The sequence below is a fragment of the Pogonomyrmex barbatus genome, unplaced genomic scaffold (assembly GCF_055798465.1).
Source record: "Pogonomyrmex barbatus isolate J1 unplaced genomic scaffold, ASM5579846v1 scaffold14, whole genome shotgun sequence".
Classification (NCBI taxonomy): Eukaryota; Metazoa; Arthropoda; class Insecta; order Hymenoptera; family Formicidae; genus Pogonomyrmex; species Pogonomyrmex barbatus.
The window spans coordinates 3986359-4011245 of NW_028297110.1; the positions used below are offsets into that span (position 1 = coordinate 3986359).

General features: G+C 28.5%; 4 protein-coding genes, 1 long non-coding RNA gene and 2 other non-coding genes across 14 annotated transcripts; 4 read left to right on the plus strand and 3 right to left on the minus strand.

The window, feature by feature from the left end:
* Positions 1 to 767: 767 nt before the first annotated feature.
* LOC105424468 (aromatic-L-amino-acid decarboxylase) lies at positions 768 to 7125 on the plus strand. Its single transcript, XM_011634712.3, has 9 exons — positions 768 to 2684; positions 3370 to 3573; positions 3975 to 4208; positions 4676 to 4805; positions 4997 to 5257; positions 5515 to 5632; positions 5771 to 5861; positions 5981 to 6181; positions 6418 to 7125. The coding sequence occupies exons 2-9, from the start codon at positions 3373 to 3375 to the stop codon at positions 6715 to 6717; spliced, it is 1536 nt and encodes a 511-aa protein (XP_011633014.2). The 5' UTR covers positions 768 to 2684; positions 3370 to 3372; the 3' UTR covers positions 6718 to 7125.
* On the plus strand, positions 1014 to 1085 carry TRNAP-CGG (transfer RNA proline (anticodon CGG)). The gene has a single exon. It is a non-coding gene; the product is annotated as a tRNA-Pro (tRNA).
* On the minus strand, positions 4404 to 4475 carry TRNAP-AGG (transfer RNA proline (anticodon AGG)). Its single transcript has one exon. It is a non-coding gene; the product is annotated as a tRNA-Pro (tRNA).
* An 83-nt stretch (positions 7126 to 7208) lies between the features above and the next one.
* Positions 7209 to 9965, minus strand: LOC148937383 (uncharacterized). Its single transcript, XR_016138370.1, has 3 exons — positions 9834 to 9965; positions 8189 to 9748; positions 7209 to 7991 (listed from the first exon to the last, which is right to left on the minus strand). It is a non-coding gene; the product is annotated as an uncharacterized LOC148937383 (long non-coding RNA).
* On the plus strand, positions 7575 to 10793 carry LOC105424478 (spermine oxidase). The gene is made up of 7 exons (XM_089072864.1): positions 7575 to 7627; positions 7766 to 7987; positions 8201 to 8551; positions 8961 to 9152; positions 9407 to 9732; positions 9810 to 10088; positions 10569 to 10793. Exons 1-7 carry the CDS (start codon positions 7575 to 7577, stop codon positions 10751 to 10753), a joined length of 1608 nt encoding a protein of 535 aa, XP_088928990.1. The 3' UTR covers positions 10754 to 10793.
* A 417-nt stretch (positions 10794 to 11210) lies between these two features.
* Fsn (F-box synaptic protein) lies at positions 11211 to 13969 on the plus strand. Of its 3 annotated transcripts, none has more exons than XM_011634718.3 (4): positions 11211 to 11642; positions 12029 to 12302; positions 12476 to 12566; positions 12703 to 12842. In XM_011634718.3, exons 1-4 carry the CDS (start codon positions 11338 to 11340, stop codon positions 12729 to 12731), a joined length of 699 nt encoding a protein of 232 aa, XP_011633020.1. In that variant the 5' UTR covers positions 11211 to 11337; the 3' UTR covers positions 12732 to 12842. The 3 variants fall into 3 exon arrangements, with proteins under 3 accessions (XP_011633020.1, XP_011633019.1, XP_088928989.1); XM_011634717.3 differs by having other exon boundaries at positions 11214 to 11642; positions 12739 to 13969; XM_089072863.1 differs by having other exon boundaries at positions 11276 to 11642; positions 12012 to 12302; positions 12739 to 13969.
* A 948-nt stretch (positions 13970 to 14917) lies between these two features.
* LOC105424470 (transmembrane protein 164) lies at positions 14918 to 21648 on the minus strand. 6 transcript variants are annotated; one of them, XM_011634719.3, is made up of 7 exons: positions 21525 to 21648; positions 20830 to 21174; positions 20584 to 20700; positions 20433 to 20511; positions 20233 to 20333; positions 19778 to 20111; positions 14918 to 19618 (listed from the first exon to the last, which is right to left on the minus strand). In XM_011634719.3, exons 2-6 carry the CDS (start codon positions 21145 to 21147, stop codon positions 19827 to 19829), a joined length of 900 nt encoding a protein of 299 aa, XP_011633021.2. In that variant the 5' UTR covers positions 21148 to 21174; positions 21525 to 21648; the 3' UTR covers positions 14918 to 19618; positions 19778 to 19826. The 6 variants fall into 6 exon arrangements, with proteins under 6 accessions (XP_011633021.2, XP_088928984.1, XP_088928988.1 ...); XM_089072858.1 differs by having other exon boundaries at positions 14918 to 20111; XM_089072862.1 differs by having other exon boundaries at positions 14918 to 20111; positions 21554 to 21621.
* Between the last annotated feature and the right edge of the window lie 3239 nt (positions 21649 to 24887).

The window sequence follows — 24887 nt, forward strand, 5'->3', positions numbered from 1 at the left end:
AGATTTTACTAAATTTTTTTAAAAATAATATCAAAACGTTATCATTCTATAAAATGTTTCAAAAATGATCTTTATAATATCTACTTGCAGATTATTAATAATCAAGGCTTTTATGACTTAATGACCTTTATATTAAGTTTCTGATACTTGATACTTTTATGACAAACAAATTATTATAAACAATGATACAAAACTTAATTATTTTTAAATATTACAAAATGATATATTAAAATTATTGTCATTAAATATCCGCATAAAAGTTTCTATAAAATTATTATCTTTATATAAATAAATTAATTTTTTCGAATATACAAAAAATATAAATTCAACTTAATATTCGTTACTATGATTTCATATAAGTGTAGCGTACGTGACAAAGATTAATCTAAACAACGATGACGATCTACTACAGAGAAAGAACTTGAGTTAGCGTATTCTCCAACCGTGGAATGTGTTGTGTGTCATATAACACTTATATCGAATAACCTACCAAACTGAAAGTTGCGAAAGTAGGTCATCGAAAAACCAGTTGAATCAACTAAAAAGACGGGCTCGTCCGGGATTTGAACCCCTCTCGCACCCTAAGCGAGAATCATACCCCTAGATCAACGAGCCATATCGAAAAGTTGTTACTTTTTCGCAATTGACCTCCCGGATTATCAAATATCAATCACGTTAACCATGCAATTTGATTTATTCATATTCGATGATTAAGTTTTATTTTAAAAGTTTAAACTTGTTTTGAAATCAATTTAATAATTTAAAAAATTTTTAACAATAAAATAAAAGTGGGCAGTCAATGGAAATGATCAAGATTAAAATTGGCACATTGCGAGAGAAGTATTGGATAAAATAATAATCAAATCAAATTGAAGGTATAAGGACAACATTGTGTGCATAAATAGTTTATATATAATTAAATATTTTTTAATAGATTCATAATTTTTTATACTTATTTTTTTTTATTTTAATTATAATCATGTAGAAGATCAAGAAGAAAAAAGTTTTTACATGGCTCGTTGGTCTAGGGGTATGATTCTCGCTTCGGGTGCGAGAGGTCCCGGGTTCAAATCCCGGACGAGCCCGCAAATCTTTCTTTTTGCTATTTATTTTTCTGTTCGTGTTGGAAAACAATAATATATGCTGATCATTTTGATTTATAACATTGAAAAAAAAAATTGAACAGAATAAATCTTTCATCGCTAATGTTCGTAGTAGCAATTGTGGAAACGTTTTAGATTAGTTTTAGTTTTAAAATAAATATGATTAAAAAATTAAAAATTGTTTAAAATTATATAATACAATTTATTAAAATTACTTTTTAAATTACAAGAGAGTTACAGTAAAAACTGCATAATTGTAAAAGAATAAAAATCATTATAATAAAAATGAATAGTGTCTTAAAACTTGACATGAGCCTTGTTTTTGGTTAAATAGAAAAAAAAAGAAAAGAAGAGAAAAAGATATTGTGTCGATAAGTCTAGAACATTTTATGTTTTCTGAAATAAAACGACTTAATGCGCAATCAATCGAAGATATATAAAGCACAGAGTTGTGAATGGTTTCTTTGCAGTAAAACAAGGTCTTTTCTACTACATGGTATTCTGCTCTTATTTTAAAGAAGAAAAACAAGGTACAAGAATATGCAATCAAGAGAAAAGATACCGAGACAATATAAGCTGATTCATGTATTAACTTATACTTTCTTCCGAATTTGCATTACATAAATTATGAATATTTTTTATTTGTGATCTACTATTTTTCAATCTTTGATTCAAATGAAAATGGACATCTTAATTTCATGATAGATTAATTACATTTAATACTATTTTTAATATATGTGCTTTAATCAATGGCTTTTATTGCTTTGATGTGCTTTATCTTAGTCATTTTATAATCTCTATCATATAATTTTAATTATAATAATATATATTGATACTAATGTCATTAAACTTGCCATATATATTCTTTAATTTGTTGTATATTCCTATATTTGAATTTGATTTTTATAAAAAAGTATTTCGTTTTTGTTATTATTTATTTAATAATAATAAAATATAATAAGAATACATAATAAAAAAATATGTTAAATAATAGAATTATACATAACTAGATAAGATATGTAATAATGTTATAATAAATTATATAAAAAGATTGTTACAATCAGTCGCGGCAGTCATATCGTCGTAATTCATATCAGGTAAATAAATATAAATTAAACTGCAAAATTTTCATTTCTATATGCCGGCCAGAGTCATCAATTAAATGTATCAATCAGAATTAAAGAATTTAAAATTGTTGAAAAAATTGTTGAATTAAAAGAAGATGTCAATTGAAGAACATTTTTAGAGCACTAGAGAAAAATTACTTCCGCGATCAGCAAATTTGGTGTGATTACGGAGAAAGCAAGTGAAAGTTTTCTGAGTGGTGGTATTTAACGTTAGAGGATGGTATTCAACTGAAAACATTTCTCATTTGTCCATCCGCTTGCGCGTCCATCTCAAATCGAACGGTTAAATTTTTCTCGCGTATACATTTTTTTCTCGCGTAATTGTGTCCGATTCGATAGTGACAACGAGATCCGAATATAAAATCGGTGCCAAAGCAACGATGTTTATGAAAGTGACATTTCCTAAGTGAAATTTTTATTGTTCCGTGCGATACGTGACTTGTAAATCATAGAGGTACGAGTTGGACAATTAATTATAGGAAGTAAAAATCAACCTAGGAAACATTAGATAATAACGTTAGATATAAAAATATTTTCATTGAAAACAAGAAAAAGAAAACGAGAAGCAAAATTTTATTGAAAGATTCAGATCAGTTTTATATAAAAAAATCTTTTTCTTTCGCTATCAAACAGTTTTTTTTCTTTCATCTTAATATCTTATTATCGTTGTTATTACGATATCATGGTAGCAAAATTTTGTGTGTCTATGTAATATGTTAATTTTTATTAAAAATATAAAAGGAATTATATGTGCCATTATATTTGCGACACTGTATTTCTTTTTAAAAACTATTTGTAATTTAGATAAAAAAACAAGTGCTTTAATGTGATATTAAATGCTCAAGATTTTAAAGTTGTTTTGTGCAAATAGTAATAAATGCAGCAATCAAGGTGAAATAACCGATAGCAAACGTAAAATTTATAGCAACGTAACGATACATTATATAAATTCATTCGCGGAAGACGCATATAATTGCATCAAACAAGCAGTCAAACAAAAATTGTTTAACTTTAACGGCAAATAGGAAGCTACGATTTAATCACTTTGCTCTATAATTTTCGTGATATAAATACCTTGGATTAAAACAGTTTTCCTGACTTGTGCAGCACTATTGTGTTGAATGCTCGTTAATTTATAGAATATGGACACGCCGGAATTCGTAGAATTTGCCAAAGCAACTATAAACTATATTGCAAATTATACCGAGACTTTGAGAAACAGAAACGTACTGCCCGATGTGGAACCGGATTATCTTAGCAAATTATTGCCAAAAGAAGCGCCTGAAAAATCTGAGAAATGGCAAGAAGTGCTCAAAGATGTGGAGCAATTTATTATGCCAGGGGTAATTTTTTTCTTAATCATAAAAGACATATTACTTGTTATCTTGCATATAACACAGTCAATTTTAATAGTTAAAATTATATTGATAAAAATTCGATTCTAAAATAAGAAATATTAAAGAAAAAGAAATTGATTCTTCTTATATTTATAATCTTATATCTTATAATTAGAAATAGAAAAGAGATAATAAAGATAATAAAACTTAATATTAAAAAATACCGTTGTGCTGCTTAAAGTTAATTCATATAATTTGATGCTTTTCTTCATAACTTAATTTGTCTGTATATTAAATCAATTTCAATATTCTTGAATTTATAAGTAAAAGTTTCTTTATTAATATTTCATTTAATTATGAAGAAAAGAAGAAGAACTAACCATTTTATCCTTTCTATCAATGTATAGATAACACATTGGAATTCGCCGCAGTTTCACGCGTATTATCCAACAGCTAATTCTTATCCGGCGATCGTCGCCGAAATTTTGAGCTGCGCGATTGGATGCATTGGCTTCAGTTGGATAGCTTCTCCGGCTTGCACCGAGCTCGAAGTCATTACGTGCAATTGGCTTGGCAAAATGTTAGGTCTACCTAAAGAATTTTTGTATAGCAGCAATGGTACGGGAGGAGGAGTCATTCAGGTAATTGCCGCTTATGTAATTACTGATGCATAACAACTGGTGCGTGAGACCACGAATTTTGTAACTTTTTAAAATATATAAAGCCACATTGATATTGTTAAAGTGTAATCATTTAATTACTTTCTGTTAATATTTTTTAAGCATGAGTAACTAAAATAACATTATTATAATTAAAAAATTATAACAAAAATAAATGGGCTCGTCCGGGATTTGAACCCGGGACCTCTCGCACCCTAAGCGAGAATCATACCCCTAGACCAACGAGCCGTTGTTCGATTTGATTGTTAAACAATGAGTACAGCCAAAATTAATAATTTTTAAATATTGCAAAATAGTCTATCCTATTTTTTATGAATATATATTGATTATATTTTAATAATAAAATATAAAGAAATATTATAAATCATAGTTTTTAATGACTTGTGATATCATTGCATCACACATTTCATGTATTACATTAATTTCAGGGAAGTGCAAGTGAATGTACATTTATATGTTTATTAGCTGCAAAAAAATATACAACACATCATATTAAAAATCTTCATCCGGAGATGGATGAGGATCACATTAAATCTAAACTAGTCGCATATACTTCCAGTGAGTACAAATAGAAATAAAAAAAATTTTGAAATATGAAATACACGTATTATATGATAAAATACTATTTAATTATTAAATAATTAGAGAAAGTTCAATATAAATTCGTATCGATTTCACAGACCATCCATAATCATTTACATCCTTATGTCGATATATAAAATACTTGTACAAAAATATGTTTTTTTCAGATCAGTCTAATTCTTCAGTGGAGAAAGCAGGAATTTTAGGATCAATGCCAATGAGGTTGCTACCAGTGGATGATAAGTGCTCTCTACGCGGAGAAACTTTGAAGAAAGCAATTCGAGAAGATTTGGAGAAAGGTCTTATACCGTGTTACGTCGTCGCTACTTTGGGAACTACTGGCACTTGTGCCTTCGACAATATCGACGAGATAGGACCAATATGCAAGGAATATAACATGTGGTTGCACATTGACGCTGCCTATGCAGGTAGATAACGTTCTAATTTTTATTTTTTATACAATTTTCTCTTTCTTATTAGCTTTACATCTCTGTCTTGCATATATTCAATATGATAATAATTCAATCACTAGTCACTAATTCGATCACATGATCATAATTCACTAATCGTTAAAATATATTATTAATAAAAAAAAAATGAATTTTTGCTATTTGATTAATTATAATTACTTGTATATTTGTTACAAATATTAACTAAATCTATTGTCTTAATCATTTTGATTTAGGTGGAGCATTTTGTTGCCCGGAATTTCGTTATTTGATGTCAGGCGTTCAGTATGCGGATTCCTTCAACGTTAACGCACACAAATGGTTGTTAGTAAATTTCGATGCCTCGGTACTGTGGTATGTATATATTATGATAAGGTAAAAATAATTTAATTAAATATGTTTAAATAAGTTCCTCTCTCGAAATCTTTTTATATATTATTACATTTATATTTGCATTTCTTTTTATCATTATATATTTATCATTATTTTTAGGCTGAAAGATTCAAAACGACTTATAGAAGCATTTGATGTTAACAGAATATATCTAGCTCACGATAAAGAAGGACTTTTACCAGATTATAGAGTAAGATTTGATAAATTTTGATTAACATCATTATTTTTTTAATAGATTTCTTCTAATATAATTAAAATTTTTCTAATTTTAATTTATTAATTTTTTTATTATTATTTTTAATAATACAGAACTGGCAGATACCATTAGGACGACGTTTTCGTTCGTTAAAATTGTGGTTTGTCATGCGCATTTACGGAGTGCAAGGACTTCAAGCGCATATTAGACAAACCATAAAACTAGCACAGCTTTTCGAAAATTACGTCAGGTCAGATGATAGATTTGAAATAGTCACTGAAGTTGTCATGGGTCTTGTCTGTTTCCGTATCAAGGTATGTTTTTCTAATCATAAGTTCCTTTATCAATATACAAATCAATACAGAAATTAAAAATTACACTATATTATAGATTTCCATCTTTTAGTTACAAATTTTTACTTAAATTTCATTTTATTTAACTTGATTAAATCATTGATTAATTATGTCATAATATTATTTCTTAGACTTTCTTTTTAATCATTAACTTATTTCTTAGATTTTTGCAACCAAAAGATTATTCCTCATTTCAGGATGATAATAGTTTGACGAAGAAACTCTTAGATCGTTTGCAAGCTAGAAAAAAAATCTATCTCGTTGTCGGCACATGTCATCATAAGCTTGTAGCTCGATTCGTCATATGCAGCCGATTATGTCGGGAAGAAGACATCGCTTTCGCATGGAATGAAATAAGCGGTCAGACAACAGAAATTCTACAAGAGAAACTTCGTGAAGAATCGATCAGTGATATCGCAAAATCGACGAACGATATTGCAACAAGAATAGAAAATTTAAATTTAGAGACGAAGGAAATTTCGCAGAAAATATCGTAATTAATCTTTGATTTGCAAAATTTGCAAACTGTTATAATAATATATATTATTATTTTTCATGTGCGTGTGCAATTTTTATAAATTCTTAATTGTACACAGAATTTGCACTCATCGGTATCAATAATGTTTTAATAACAAAATATCTGAGAATTAATTAAATAAAAAAGTCTTAATATATGAATATCAAGGTGATGATGATTTTTAAGTGTTCTTACTTAGATAACAATACGAAAACACGTAAAACACGATGTAATACACGTTTAAATGTGGAATCAATTTTCATGATCATACGCGAACGAAATCATGTTATAAATTCTCATAATTTGTGTAATATCACTTATATGTATAGATACTAAGAAATAATTTGTTAATATTGATAAACTAATTATATTTTACGTCATATTTAAATTTCTCAAGAAAACTTTTTTCTTTCTATTCTTTCCATAATTTTCCACATAAGATAAATTTAGCAAAATATCGAGAGAGAGAGAGAGAGAGAGAGAGAGAGAGAGAGAGAGATCATTTTTGTAGATTATTTGTAAACTAGGAGTTGTAACTAATATATTATAAATTTTAAAATACAATTTTATTATGTTTCGCTTAATGATACTTGTGATTTGTTGTTATCTGATATGTTTCAATTATTGAAATTATTTATAAATTTTCTTTTATTTAATCATCAAAACGTGCATACGAAGTGACAGTAGACGGTTAAAACGGCCGAAGTTTTTTGTTTGTAAATGACATGCTCCTCTCATAATACAGGTCCGCGTCTAAATTTTAAATATCTAAATTTTTAAACAATTAAATATTAACATTTTACAAATCCATATTACCAAATCGATTTTATCAATGAGATGCTCTCGAGATCCAGAGTATCATCCCGGAAGCTGCAACGATTTCTCACAAGGTATATCAGAATATCAGTCAATCACGAAGTAAGGTTACATAGTTTTTGGAAAACCGGTATCATTTGCTAGTGAAATTTTATTTCGTTACTTACAATTAAAAGCTATCAATTAACTATATATCCTTTTGCGTATTATAGATTGTTCTCATTGGATAAAGGTGGAGAAAGTAAAAAAGGTACACCGGGATGTACGAGACCAGAAAAATTTCAAATCTGTCAACTGGATCCCTGTATGGTAGATCCATGCAAACCAGAACCAACTATCGTAATCATAGGAGCTGGCATGGCTGGATTATCAGCAGCGCATCGATTGATTCAATGTGGCCTCCGCAATTTTACAATTTTAGAAGCGACGGATAGGTATCTGGAATAAATTCAAAATCGACGATTAAAAAATTAAAAATTAATATTAACAAAATTTTGACGTTAAAATAATATGATCATATACAGAATGTTTTGTAATATGTTGTAGTTTTTACATTGTTTTAACACATTCCAAAAATATAATAAATTTATATCATTGTGGGATCTCTCATTTGTCGTGTAAGCTAATTAGTGTACTTTTAATTATAGGCCGGGTGGTCGAATTCACTCTTGCTGGTTGGGCGACGTGGTGACAGAAATGGGCGCCACGTGGATCGAAGGTGGTTGCGTGGCAAATCCGGTGTTCACTTTGGCGGCACAGGAAGGTTTGTTGAAGGCACCGCTTTTTAGACCGGATCCGAGTCGTGGACTTTTCTGCACCAGCGACGGCAGGGCTATCGATCTTCCGGTCAGCATCACAGCGTATCACACCTTTCGGCAGATCGAGCAACAAGCGGCGGCTCTCTTCGCTCTTGGCTGCGGCCGTGCCCACGGTACGTTGCTGAATTTTATGGGCATCAGAATTCAGCAGGAGCTCCACAACTTCCCAGAGGAGCAACGGTACAGTTGGCCAGGTCAACTGCAAAAGCCTTATCAGTGGTGATGTACAACAGTTGCTTGACAAGACGAGTCGCAGTTTCTCATTAATTAATTAGAAATTATTTGATTCGAATACGATGATCGAGTCTTATTCTATCTGAATATAGAAATAATTATGTAGATACGATTTGGTTTAGTAGTAGTTTGATTTAATATGTTAATAATATATAATATAAATAAAATTAATTATTATGGATAAATTTTTTTTTCTAAAAAAATCGTCGTTTGTATTCCTGCTGCGTTTGAGAAAAATTAATTTAATTTCGCAAAAAGTACAACTGTTACATCGCAGCGCAATTAATTACAATTCATTTATTCCGTTTTTTTCCTATAGTCAGAAGTAACAATGTAGATAATTTATGATTCGCAGATATGATGCCGCAAGGGTGATGTACGGCATGACGAATTGCTTAAGATGTCGATGCGGAGATGATCTCTCGCTTGTCTCGGCCGATCAATTTGGCAGCTATATCGAGATTCCCGGTGGAAATATTAGAGTACCCTTAGGATATGTGGGGGTGCTAGCGCCCTTGCTTCGAGATTTGCCGAGTGGTTGTGTCAGGTTCGTATAAAGGAAAGTGTATCTATTTATTTACCTCATTTACCTAGTTTTGATTTTTTTAGAATAATTAATATTTTATTAATATTATTTACTAATATTTTATTAATATATTTTTTATTAATATTTTTAAAATAGAAATTTTTTTTCGGGAATATCTTCTAATTTGAAAAAATTTGAGAGCAATTCTTGTTATAAAACATTTGTAACATTTATTACATTTGTTTGTAAATGTTGTATTATTTCACATTTTCAAGGTATTGCAAACCAGTTAATTGTATTCAATGGGGTGCAACAAGCAATGCGTGTCCGCGGGCTGTCGTGAAAAGTAGCGATGGCGAGGAGTTTCCTGCTGATTATGTGATCGTAACCGTTTCGCTTGGCGTCCTGAAAAATCAGCACGCGAAATTGTTTTTGCCAGGATTGCCTATCGAGAAAGTCGAGGCAATAAACAAGCTCGGGTATGGACACGTTAATAAAATCTTCCTCGAATACGCGAGACCATTTTGGGTTTGGCGTGAAGGTGCCATCAAGTTGGCCTGGTCTGCTGAAGAACTGGCAGACAAATGCGACTGGGTGAAAGGTTGTCACTGACGATCCTAATATAAAAAAAAAAGTTTTTAAGGACTGACAAATGACGACAATTCTGTTCACGTTTAGGTATGGCAAATGTAGAAGAATTACCTAATTCTCAACATGTGTTGTGCGCCTGGGTGTGTGGACGCGAAGCAAAGGACATGGAGTTATGCTCTGATGAGGAAGTAGTGGAGTCGATGACGATGGTTCTTCGTCAATTTACCGGCGACCCGACGTTACCTTATCCAATTAACATTCTCAGGAGCAAGTGGTGCTTGGATCAATACTTCGCTGGGGCTTACAGTTACATGGCGATGGACAGCACCGTTGGTCATCAGTGTGATCTAGCTAGTCCATTACCGGGTATCTCTAACTTTCATTCATGCCCGCTAGTTTAGAAAGAATTATCTAGATATTTTCTAATATTTAGAAATTCTATAGATGATTTACACCCTTGAATTTAACTTTAAAATCGATAAATATGAGAAATTATTAACAATTTTTAACATTTAACAATTATTAACAATTTTTTTTCGGAAGGTTTAGAAAAAGCTTTGCTCTAAATATTCAAAATATTTTATATCGAGGGATCTTTAATTTAATTTTTTAAAATCAATCTACATTAAATCAATCTATGTTATCTATGTTAATATTAAGTTAGTTGAAAAACCTAAAAAGAGTTTTATTCAGGACATTCCTGTAATATTTGGAGTTTTCATATGTATAAGAAAAAGGAGAAATTATATATTTAGCTTTCAATTTAATCATAAAATCGATAAACATGAGATATTATTAAGGACTTCATTTAGGATAATTTTGTTCAATAAATATTACATTTTCTAGGCTCTTGCGAGATAGTGCCTCCCATTCTTTTATTCGCGGGCGAGGCTACTGTACCAGGTCATTATAGCACGGTGCATGGTGCAAGACTCAGCGGTATTCGTGAGGCAGAGAGAATCATTCAATTAACAAAACGATTTAATGGTCCGCCGAAGGTGTTTCCGAAGAAAGTACCCGTTAAATCGTGATCCACCCACATAAATATAAACGCAAAGGGAATGATTGTCTCTTGTGTGATACACATATATATATATATATATATATATATATATATATATATATATATTCCAAACATTTCGATATTATTAATATTTATATTTGTTTACTGATATTTTTAACATTAATACATTTCTCAATTTATTAATGTTTATAATATCGATTCATTTTATAAATTTTGTATTTTGTACAAACGCTAATAAATGCCTTTGCCTTTAAAACAATTTTATAGCTGTAAAAAGAAAAAATATATAAAATAAGTCAAAAAATATTGTTACGTCAACGTTACGTATTAATTATAACACATTAATTATGTCATTATCAGAATTATCGGTGACGATTTTTGTTTAGCGGATAAATCAATCAGCGGCGTAATACCAACGAGATATTGGTGGATACCGCGAATACATTCCCTAGAATCAGACCGCGTCAGTGGTAGAATGATTCCACGTCGGTCGCTCTCGTCCGTCTAACATGCGCGTAGTTTGTGACATACGGACGGTGTTTCTGTGCCGTGTATGTTTACGCTTCTTTCGCCTAAAACAGACCCGGCAAAATGGACGATATAGCATTGCGGGCGTCTGATCATGTTTTAGAGGTGATATTTTCATATCTGGACCTGCACACGCTGAGAAACTGCTCGCTGGTGTGCAAGCGATGGTATCAGTTTCTCAACGACGAGAACAACGACGTGTGGCGGATGCACTGCATAAGAAAGCTGGCACAGGAGGCCCTCAGCTCCGACTTGTTGTCCTCGGTACCCACGTACAAGTCGAAGCTGCGAGCATTTTATCACGCGTGGAACCCGAACGATTGCTCGCGGAACATTTACATAAAACCCAACGGATTCACCCTGCACAGGTTGGTGTCCGGTGACGTTGTCCTCTCTCTGCGTTTCGGTTGTCAAGCGAGTCTTGTCCCCTAAATTCTTCGCTCGTATTCTTGAATGAATACATCTCAAAAGAAATCTCTACCGGTCGCAGTCAAATATTGCTCCTTATAAATCAATTGTTAAGAGATCCACGACTAACTTTCATGTGTAAAAAATATAACTAGAAATAGGTTTTTTTAGACGCTTAAAAGAGAAGTAAATAAATAAATAATTAACAGTAAATAAATAATTAATATTTTATGAAATATAAATATATTCAAGTCTCCTAAGATTAATGAATTTGGTAGTAAAGCATGAAGTAATCTGACAAATACGATATCCAAAATGTCTCGCACCAGTTACTATATTATTACAGAAATCCTGTAGCACAAAGTACAGATGCGTGTAGAGGCAAGATAGGTTTTCGACACGGACGTCACGCTTGGGAAGTTATTTGGGAAGGACCATTAGGAACAGTAGCAGTAATAGGAATTGCCACTAAGGAAGCACCTTTGTTATGCCATGGATATGTAGCATTACTTGGCTCTGATGAACATTCCTGGGGTTGGAATCTTGTCGATAACCATTTGTTACATAATGGAGATCCACAAGGGAATTATCCTTTACTCAATAATGCTCCAAAATATCAGGTATTGAATTTGTCATTCATAAATTATATGACATTTCATGACAAGTTATTTCTTATTATTTTTATATGCCTAACATTTCTTGTTATTTTTATATTTCTATATTATTTTTTCTCATATAAAGATAATAGTTTCCTTCAAACATTTTTCTAATACCTGATAATTTTTATTTACAGGTTGGGGAAAGGATTAGAGTAATTTTGGATTGTGATGATAATACGTTATCTTTCGAGAAGAATTACGAATTTCTGGGTGTAGCTTTTAGAGGTATGACATTTTATCCATTTTTTCTGGATTTTTGGTATATTATTATCATTTCTTATTATTATCACCATCCTAATTTCGAGACAATTATTAATTATACTTTCTTTTATTTTCTATGCCATTTTTTGAAATTTTGAAGCAAGAATAAGATTTTACGAGTCACTTTGATAAACAGGGTTACCCGATAAAAGATTATATCCATCAGTATCTGCTGTTTATGGAAATACAGAAGTGTCTATGGTATACTTAGGACCACCATTGGATGGCTAACACATTACATTAAAAAAAACATATCCTCAAAATGCTCATTTGAGGCTGTATAATGCATTTTTAATGCCAAGTTTTCTGCACTATATCGACATTGTCTACGTTTAAGTAGAAAAAGCACACGACAACAAACTGTACAATATTCTTCACAGAAAATGTGTGCCTGTGTGTTAGATTACTTGGTCGATAATATTGTAAATAATAGACATTTTATTTTATTTAAATTACATATATATATATATATATATATATATATATATATTATATATGAAATTTACTATGCATTTACATGCATTAATGTACATTCAGTTTGAATAATTAAATTAATCATATGGAGGCTTTAAGTGTTAATAATTCTCGATTATTTATATATATGAAAATGTTTTAATTTTTATTAGAATATGTTTTTCATGAAGTGAAAATATTATATAAAATAATTATGCTATATCTAAAATATCAAATAAAATTTGATATTATTAATATATAAATGTCATATATAAATATGTCATATAAATTTATCATACTTGAGGCCTCCATATAATGTATTTTCATTAAATACATATAAAGATAAAATAATTAATATTTTATACTAATTTATAATGTTGTTTTATTTAAAAAAAAATTCCGTTTTAATATTTTTAAATAATATTTAAACAATTCAACAATTCTTTCTCTGTATATATTAATCTCAGGACACTCGTTGTAATATTTTTATGGCTAGAATTAATGGACTTGTTATATTCTTCCAGAATGCTCATATTATTTTTTATATATATATGTATAACTTATGCATTAACGTATATCAAGAATACGACACATCATCAGCCAAAGATTGATAAGAACATATTTTTTAATTTTATTTTTTTAACCTCAATGTATAGTTTATTTGTCTCTTGTGATTTAATATAATTATCTTCATATATAGAGAGCTAAAATAGAATTTTCACGATAAATTATATTTTATTTGTATAATATTTATATTAGAATGGCTTTCTTAAAAACGATTCTTCACGTAATAGAAAACAGGGTGTCCCACTTGAAGTGTTCATTGCGTATAGCTACATTATTTTTTGTACAATATTAAATGGCAAGAATAATTATATAGCTTAATAAAATCAAATGGCTTTTGCGAAACCTCATTCAATAGGCATGAAAATCATTAATAAAGAAACCAAATTTTTTTTAAATACAATAAGAATCCATACACTTATAGGCCGATATTCATAGTCAATTCTTATATTTAAGATCGTCTTAAGATTATATTTCAACCAATGAGATAATCGTACAATCTTACTTAAGACGATCTTAAATATAAGAACGGATTATGAATACTAGCAATAATATATATTATTTTTCTGAAAAAAATACAAAAAGAGAAAATATTTAATAAAACATTGCCCAATGCAATGTACGTTTCCTCGTATTTTAAATATTTAACGTCCTTACAGCTTACAAGTCAATATAATTTAGATCTTACATTGTGTGTGCCATATACTAGATTTTACATCAGTGAATACTAATATCATTTTAATACTTGTGTATATGCTGTATAAATATTTATGCCACTATTGTGGATGAATGAATAGCACAAAAACACCTACTGCATAAAATTTTAAAAGTTGTTCTTTTCATTTACCATCTAGTAAATTTTATGTTGATATATACATATATTTATACATATATGTATAAATACGAAGGATTGTATATTACAATCTGTTAACTCTGTATTTATAAATAATGCTGTTTTTAATATAAGATTGAATACTGATGATTAGAGTGAACTAGGTGTGAGTAAGACAATTATTTATAATGTACATATTTATTATAATGATTGCGTTTGCTGTATGTAGTATTCGTGAATTAGTTTTTCTAAACTTTTGTACAGAATCGTGTACATAGTGATTATAAATATTTGGAAAATAAACTAAACTTTATTTCATATGTATCTGTTTGTTCCGTTCATCAATTTCATGTATATCTCGATCTTCATTTATACCTCACAAATATTCCATTATATTTGCTCATTTGATCATTGTGTTGATCATTGTGCATTTATGTAAATCTTGATTTATAAATAAGAATTATAGTTAGACCCAGATGAATTCTTTATTCATTTTACCCAAAATCTTACAATGTTTCACAATTCGAATGCTAGTGACAGTATAACAATGTATCTATCTCAGATATCTGAGTACCTGAATATTAATTTGTGGACTTGAGAGATTACCATGGCGATACACCAAATCAAGAACCTGCTTTTATAAATATCATATACTGATGTTAGATATTGAAAACTTCCTCCCCTTTCGTGTACTAAATCAATACAAATGGAGAAATATTTTCAACTGCAATATAATAGAGTTTATAAATTTCCAAAGTATGAATGTGATAAATCTTATCTTAAGTAGGCAATTATATTTCGCGAGAGTGGTGTTGTACAGTAGCAAAGAAACATAATCACAATAATAATATTAACATTCGCACTGTGCAAATTTGTACGAAATTCCATTGGAATGTAGCCAATGTTGAATATTTACGCGTGCAATACATAAATTATTACTCGATATATAAGATAAATCAATGAATAACAAACAGCAGCAACTTTACATTAATCGTTTATCTAGATTATTTAGTTATATAATACAGATTATCTCACACTAACCTTGCATATGTCTTTTTTTCATAAATGTTATTTTTCATTTGTTAATCTAATCTAAACTTAAAGTTCTATTAACAATCTGATGTAATTTAAATGCTTGTTAAATGCAAAGTATTAAAATAATTTTAATAACTTCAGTTCATCTTTCTTCTATTTTCGTTCCTAACGATTAATTCGTTTTTTCTTTTATCTACAACCTTTTATGGAAAAATCTTTAATGGAAAAATAAATATGTAATAAATATGAATATATAGATTTATTCAAAAGACAATGGTGAGATATTCTGCATATATATATATATAAAGTGATAGTTTTTATATTTATATATAAGCTGTGCGTAAATAGCCAACATTGATATAATAAAGAGTTAGTCTTTATGTTATTCTCCTTTGTAACCATTTCCTAACTAAAATTTGATTGAAAAAATTTTTAATGGACTGTTCGACAGTTATATGTGCTATGGAATACGTTGGATTACATTTTTGTTATTCGGTAAATATTCTATTAAAATAAGATAATTTCACTAATTTCTGGGGTTTCCTATGTATCACGCAGAGAAGATTTTTGTTTTATTTAACTACAATTGATTCGCCATGGAACGCAAAGTGCAATACGAATATCATACGCGAGTATCGTACTATATATTCGGTTTTTATCGATATTATTTACATGTCCTACGTTGAGAATAAGTAATGTATTTTTTGTACAGCATATGTATAAAGGCAACGCGCGCGAAGTATGTCATATACAAAATCGTGAACAATTTACTGGTAACGCACAAGTCAGGCATTCATATAACATCGTTATAATATAAATGAGGCTAAAACTGACGGGAAATCGATTAATCACAAGAATACAAAATAAGAATCACAAAAATCAAGAATCGAAAGAATAACAAATCGTATGTTTACAATCTATTATCTAAATAATAAGTAACAACAAATTTATTCAATATTCGAATTTGATAAATATGTAAGATAAATGCTTTATATTTATAGTTATATATGCTGTTTTACATATTGTTTTATATGTATATATATGTATATATAATTATTTTTTAAACAACTCAAGCTATACAAACAACGAAACTGCAATCCTATTTTTGCATTAGAAAACTTAGTTAATTCTTAAAATAATATTACAACTGTATCGGACATATAGGATTCATTTGAAACTCATTTTAAGTAATAAAAAAAAAAAACAATCACATTTCTTATATTTTAAATAATATTAATAATTGCTAATGTAATTATTATTATTGCTAATGTAATTATTATTAGCGATACTATAAAAATATGTTCATAACTCATCTACTAAATCAAATTAAAATCAATAGTATGCAATGCCCGAATATATTACTATTCCATATAAGTTTTCTAAATTTAATTTCTGTTATATATATCTTTTTATACAACATAATAAACTTGTGTTATAAGAAATTGTACAAATAAGGTATATCCTGATAAAAGATAAATTTTCTCTATATAAATAATTTTTCATATAATAATAATCTTCATATAATTAATAATCTAATTAAGTAAACCTTATATATCATGTCAGAAATACAATAAAAACAAATAAGCTATAACAAAAATAAATATATGTATATTAAATAGTTAAATAAGTTTCATAAAAAATAGAATGCTAAATGTATGTATCTATATGTAAGTAACATAGTTTATTATCGTAATTCTACTCTCTTTTTAAGATATACATAATTTATTTTATTATTAGCTAATGAATCAAACATTTTACATTGTTATAAAAGATGTATATTCAATAATATTCTAATTAACAAATAAATAATATTTATTATTCGATACTAATAATTTTAAGATTATCTTTAAAAAATAAATGCAATCCACATATATGGATTTTCATTTTTCATTAAAATACTTATAATAACCTAATCAATCGTCACTAATACTGATCTTTTTTTAATAATTTCTATTCTTTCTTCGAAAGAAGTTCACATGATTAGACCTGTTAAAAAATACTAAGAATAAGAAAAAATACTAAGAATAAGTGTTTTTATAATACTATGCCACAAAAATAATCTTATTTGTCATTAGTTTAATTTGCTGGAATACTACTATACATGTCTAATGCAAAAATTGGAACATTCACGTGCAAGAATTATAATCATCCTATTTTTAATTTGAGAAATTTAATGTCATTTATAGTATATTTTATTTCTTGATATTCCACAAATATATATATATATATATACACACACACACACACACACACGCGCGCGCGCGCGCGCGCGGTGTGTGTACTTATATGTATATAAATTCTTATATATAAATTACAAGATTGCCAAATTAGTTTCTTCTATACTATCTTATCATAAGTCAATTCTATATAGTGTCACTAATATTATTATTATCAATATTATTATAGATATTGATAAATTCTGTACTATCAAGCTGTTTTTGTCAAAAAATAAAGTTTTGTTTTCTTTAATGGCAGCTTATTAAAGTATGGAACTTTGTAAGTTTTGTTTCCATCTAATTCTACACAAGTAACATAGGCCGTTCTATTTTCTTAATTTGCAGCAATGCTTACAGAACTGACTATCATAAGTCATTTTTATGTGCAAGATAATTCAAAAGGACATAAAATGGACGTTTTCACCATCTCTATGAGAATATTATTCGCAAGAGTTTTAATTTTTACCTGGACGAAAGCGTTAATTTATAATCTGAGCACATTATACAGTATTTAACTACAGTATGAACTCTCTATATATATATATATATATATATATATATATATATATAACTATATTTCCACTATTCTATATCTCCACTTTATTCTATACCTCAACTTCATCCTTTTATCATAACGTGCTATACATATTGTAAAAAGCACATTTTAAATTCTAAAATTTTCTCATTACGTTACGTTAGTGAGAATATATTTCCGCATGTAAGAATTCGTATAATGTAGGATATTATATATAAATAGTATAGGAACTGTCATATAAAAATATTTTCGTATACACGACTAGTTTCACGAATAGAGTCATGGATTTATCAAAATAAGATCATTATGTACGTCACAAAAGTTTTGAAACTCTTTATGGCCTCTAGATTATTAATCAAATTTAAATAATTCCTGCGGCCAAAATACTTATACTACATTATATGTATTTCTGTGAGAATAATATAAAACTGTGAAAGTTTGTGAAATTTCATCATTTACCTTTCCCAAGTGGGCAGTATTAGTCATGAATCTATCATCAATAATAATCATTTGAAATCCTGATAATTTTGATAAGATAAAATATAATATAAAATTAAAATAAAATTTTAAAAGAAACAAAGAATTTTATTATATCCTGAAAATAATGAATAATTAAATTATCAAAAAAATTGAGATATAAATTATTTATTATTAAAATTACTTTCTTATGATGAAATTTTTATCTCAAAAATGAAATATTTGTTATTAACAAATTAAAACAAATCTGTAATTGTTTACGTCATTAAAACAACTGATTTGTATGTTAGATGCCATGTGTATCTTAGACCATGTTACTAAGATTCATCATAAAATTTCATTAACTTTCGCTGTCTATTTATTATATATATATAGATAAAATATTGCAGTTTCGTTATTTGAATATCCTTGTTTCTATGCGCAAATAAAAATGAATATAAAAACGCAGATGGTTCATTTTTTCATAATGCGTTTTTAGTAAAAGATAACTATATTGTTAAAACGACTCGTATTGTTGTTACGAAACGTCAGCTTAAGCCTCACATTATCCTTGAAATTCTTAATCTATGTACGACGCTAGGTATGATAAGCATTTGGACAGAAATTTACGTTTCAAATTGACTATTTTTATCATTTGGTATCGTGGACTAATAAATTAAAATTCATACGATCACAATGATTGTATCAAGATTAAGTTGTCTGTCTGTTATTGTGTGCTATCTGTGAACAAGTTCAACCCTGATGAAAAATAAAAGTTTTTAATAGAAATATGTTAATCACCATTGACTATAGTGTGTAATTAGTTATTGAACTTGATAAAAGTTAATTTTTCCTATCTCCTTCTTTTTATTCATAGTTTTCCTGTAGATCACATTTGAAGATGACAGATATAAATTGCATTATTCTGCAAGGAAGAAAGACCTAATATTTTTAGATACGATCTACGAAAGAACTAATTAGCGCGACTATAAATGGAAATACACATCGTGTAAAAATATTACAAATCCATAAATATTCTCTTCTTATATAGTCTTAGATATTATGATAATAAATATATACTCACTCAATCAAGATGAAGTATTCAGATACGTCTGACAATTTTCTTTTCCAAATTAATCGAAATGTGTATGGCCATTTCCTGAGGTATTAGACTCTTCGTGTAATTTTTCGTTCTGTTCATATATACAATTTTTTTTCGGAATGGTGCATTCCAGCGTCGGCTTAACCCTAGTCGGTGGAAATTTGGTTAAGAAAAAATTGGATCCATAACAAAACAGCTTGCACAGAACGGGACATAATATGAACTGATGAGTTACTGCCCATAATCGATAATTTTGACCTTCAAATGGATCCAAGACAGCAGCGCATAACATATGACTAAGATTCACCTGTACAGGCTGCAAGAAAAAAATTATATAGCAAAACAAATTTTTCAAAGAATCGCGTTTACAATATTCAAATAAGACATGAACCAAAGAATCACGTTTACAATATCCAAATAAGACATGATATACGAACCAAGGCAACAAATTGAAGAATCCAAAAGTGATACCCTGCATTAAGGCCGTAACTGAGAATTGACCAACTCATATCAGATAAAGGTTCAATATTATATACACCTAATGGAAATAGCAAAACAAAATTATCTCTGGCAAGTATATGGATTATATATTTATATTAGCAGTTATTATCTATATTCAAATGTTGATTATAATTACCTCCAATCCTCAGCAAGTAATATGGTATTACTAACATCAAACCATGTTGAATATAATACATTGCTTTGTCTGCAAATATCTAATAGAAGACTCTCATTATTTAAAATTCCATTTTATCTATTATTTAATTTGCATATATTATATTACTTACAATCCGAGACTGTGTTTCTGGAAACAAATATGCCAGTACCGGTCCATTCAACAGGTTCAAATGTATCCTGAAGATAGCAGTGACTGTTGGACTAGGATCCGCAGCCAACAAATACAACTATTTTGAAAAAAAAAAACAGATAAATGTAATAAAAGGTTTAACTTTAACATAGGTGAAGAAGGAATTCAATGAGTCTAACACCACAGAAATTTGTTTAATGATATAAAAATGGTGATATACATTTACCTGTAATGCTGTTGTAATGTGACATGGGTTCAACAGATATATAACAGTCCTGCTAGTGAATTTAAAACCGATCTCCATTCCTAGGACTAATGACATCATAATCAGCAAGACTCGTCTGCCGACACGGTCCTGGCCAACATAGGCCAGTTTCTTTGGCAAAGTCACTCGCTTGAGACCCCATATGATAAAGGATATAATAAATATAGATATAAATAGTGTTTCTATTAGTCGTCGCTTCAGCGTCAGATAATTTGCGCATTCTGGACCAACGTTGCGCGGTATGGAGCTATTCACACCATCGTACGCCCACTCGAACATTGTCCTAAATTAATTCCTTCTCTGGAACTGAAAAATACAAAATACGAACCGTCAGCAACCGTTTCAGCAACTCTGCTGTTTCTAATTGGTAATTCAGTCGCGGAATCGAGCATAATGATGAGAGGAAAATTACAATGAAAGACAAAAAACTGCGACATTAAAAAATACTGCCGTTTTATTTAACATAATGAGAATGATTACGAAACTGTTTCAATGATTACTCCGTTACGTTATAAAAATTGAACAAGGTTAGAATCAAGGGACAAATGCCTTATTGATTTCAACGCCGAGTTGTCAATCATTCGGCATGCACTTATCACAGTGCCTAAAATAAAAGGTGTCGTCCGTCGCAACGCGATCCGTACTTGCGTGCTTACCGTTCGCACTAAAAATCAAAACAATTTACATTGGAATGTCAATAGACTCTAGTCACGGTGTTCAAACCCCCCCTTCGGCTCCGACTCGAACATCGATTGGTTCGCGGCGAGACTTACGGAGGCACTTGAGATATTATTATTTGTCTTCTAGATGGCGACACTTTTATCAAATCCTATACATAAAAAGAGAATTTCATGTTCAAACTTGGTTCTTATTTTTAGAGGGATCAGATCACTTGATTTAAAAAAAAGTACAGGAGAGATCAATCAAAGAGATGGGAGAGGGGAGAGGAGGATAAATCAAAGACCAAAGTTTTATACGTTTTTTTCAACATGTGAGTAATTTTGCAAAATTAAATAATATTTTTGTATTTAAAATATTTTATAAAATATAAAATAAAACAGTATTTATATTTAATATAATTAATTAATTTTATATTATAATAATTATATTTTGACGTTTCTCTCTAAGGCGAGCCTAAATACAAATCAATATAGTTCTATTTCTGTGCAGTAGAAAAGAACAAACTTAATGTTAATCTCTTTAATACATATGATCTTATTGCATTTAATTTGTTCAAATTGCAATAGGGGCAGAAGAAAAATACAAAATGTATGTTTCCATACAAAAAATAAAAAAAGTCATAAAAATATTTGTATTCTTTCTTGATTCAAAAGTACATCTGGTCATCTTATTTTATACGAGATTTAAAATCTCGTAATTTTTCAACATATGAAACTCGAATTAAAAATCGGAAAATAATAATAAAAAAGTATGAAATTAAAAACATATACATAAAATGAAGTCGAATAATATCATGTTTCATGTTTATTTGCTATGAAATCTGTAATATCTATTCAGTATATCAAAATGTCTATTCAGTTTTAATAATTTATGAATATGTAATTTGGATTTCATATTAATTTTCCCGAATTTTTTCAATAATATATATTTGTACATAAATAATTAGACTCTAAGTGTTTATTTTATATATATATATTCAAATATTCATTTACCTTTCGTACGTTTTTTGATGTGAAGGCCATTAAACCCTCAGAAATATATTAGCTTCAGATGTGCACGGAACTAAAGCGTGCAGGCTGTGAATATTTCATGCTGCGTTATGCTTCACTTTTAGATATATGGTAAATTCTAATGGACATTTCGAAACGCGATATAATTGCAATTTATATGTAAATTAATTATGTTGCACGTCTATTATTTTATGATTTAATGAAATTAATATTTCGTGGAAAATTTAAAGAATGAAAAGCAAAGTGTATGTAAAGTTCTGTATTAAATAGATCCCAAAAAATAATTTCTAATAGCTTTTCTTATTTCAATATATTACTTAAATATATTTAATGTAAAATTATTTTAAAAATCTCTGCTATATTTGCTGCTCTGATATATTTTTATCGTTATGGTTTCGTTAAGGTTTATTTGTGTTTAGAAATCATAAAATTCTAAGTATTAATATCTAGCATTGCTTTCAGATGAAAAGAACTCAAGTAAATAGATTGAGTATTATATAAAGTATCGATCTACAAAATTTAATTATTTTCAGTAGACACTTTGGATTGTGAAAAGATCGTAATTTGTATATAATAAATTAATCATATTGAAATGTTTTATAATAAATTAAATATTTTATAGAAAATTTGCAAAACAAGGAGCAAAGGTCTATATTAAATATTAAGTTATTAGCAAAATTCTATATTAAATAAATGAAATATTTAGAAAATAATTTCTTAACAACGTCTCTTATTGTAATTACTTAAACATATTCAAAATAAAATTATTTTATGAAACTTTGCACATATCATTTTGTTATATTTTTAAAGCCATGAAGACCAATCAAAAATACGTTGATTTCCGATGTGAATAAAACTTGAGCCAGAAGATAATGAATTTTACATGTTGTGTTGTCATTATAGAAGATTTAGTCACTTTCAATAGACATCATGGAACACAAAAGATTACAATGTGTATATGATAAGTTAATTATGTATATCGGAGTATTTTATAATAAATTAATATATCAAGTAAAATTTACGAGATAAAAAATAAAGTTCTGATAATTTATAGCTTTTTGCTTGTAATAATCCTCCCCTTCTCCTGGATATGACTTTGGCGTGGTGGAGTAGTTTAATATCCCGATAATGTTATAACTATATTGTTATAAATAATGTTATAACAATATGGTTTTAATTTTCAGAACCAACATAAGCCAAGTTAGTAGTAGAATTATTTCGAGATCTGTCTTACTATCTGTCCATTTTCTGCAAATTATATATATGTAAAATGTACTTTTAAATAATAATTAATACTTTTAATTAAAATAATTAAGAAATTAAACTTAAAGTAATTAGTTTTAGTTTGGCATTTTTTTAAATTTACTCAACCTATAAAGTTAATCATGAACACCAAAAATCGATCTCTGTCAATATTGTTCATTGCTGTTCGTAAATGTCAGAAACGTCTATTCTACTAAAAATGTTAACTTTGACGATATTTATAATTATTAACAATAATGTTATGCTTTACAAACTTCGTGTGAACTCATTGCATATATTGAAAACTTTCATCTCCAATAGTTGAAACGGATTGCAGTACGCGTTTCAACTATATAAAAAATGATAAGCCTGGCTATAATTTCGCAGTTATGAGTACTGTTACATTTGTCGCTTCTAGTATATATATATATATATATATATATATATATATATATTTATTTATTTATAAGTACCATCAGAATTTCACTTTTGACGTTTACAATTTCTACGTATCTTTGTTTATCTTTATTACTAATTAGATTTGAATTAGATCTTTAGGTCTTTAGAAACCATTTAAAAAAATGTATGTTCAATGGTTCATACTCCATAGATAACGTGAAAAATTATTGGCACATTAAAAAATAATATTAATTATGTTTTATTTTATTATATAATTATAATAAATTTACAAAATAATTATAATAAATTTATATAAATAAGGCGAGATTGGATTATTAATCAGCATAATATCGCTCCGCTAAGACTTTTGAGAATAATCTTGTGGCGCCTCTTTACTTAAACACCAAAGTTTGCTTCAGTCTGTCTCGATAATTTTATTTAAAATCTTTCTTCAACGGTATTCATCATTCGATCATGATATCAAGCAGAACATAATTTTAATATTTCATTTTGGCTGGCAAAACGAAGTCTATGACAGTAATTGCGATTATTTTTTTATTAACTGTAATTATTTCTTTGTAGTTGATTCTTAGATTACAAGTATGAAATTTTATTATATTTTACAACGTTTATGAGATTATGAATTAATTAAACATTGATATGAATGTATTTGCATATATATACTAT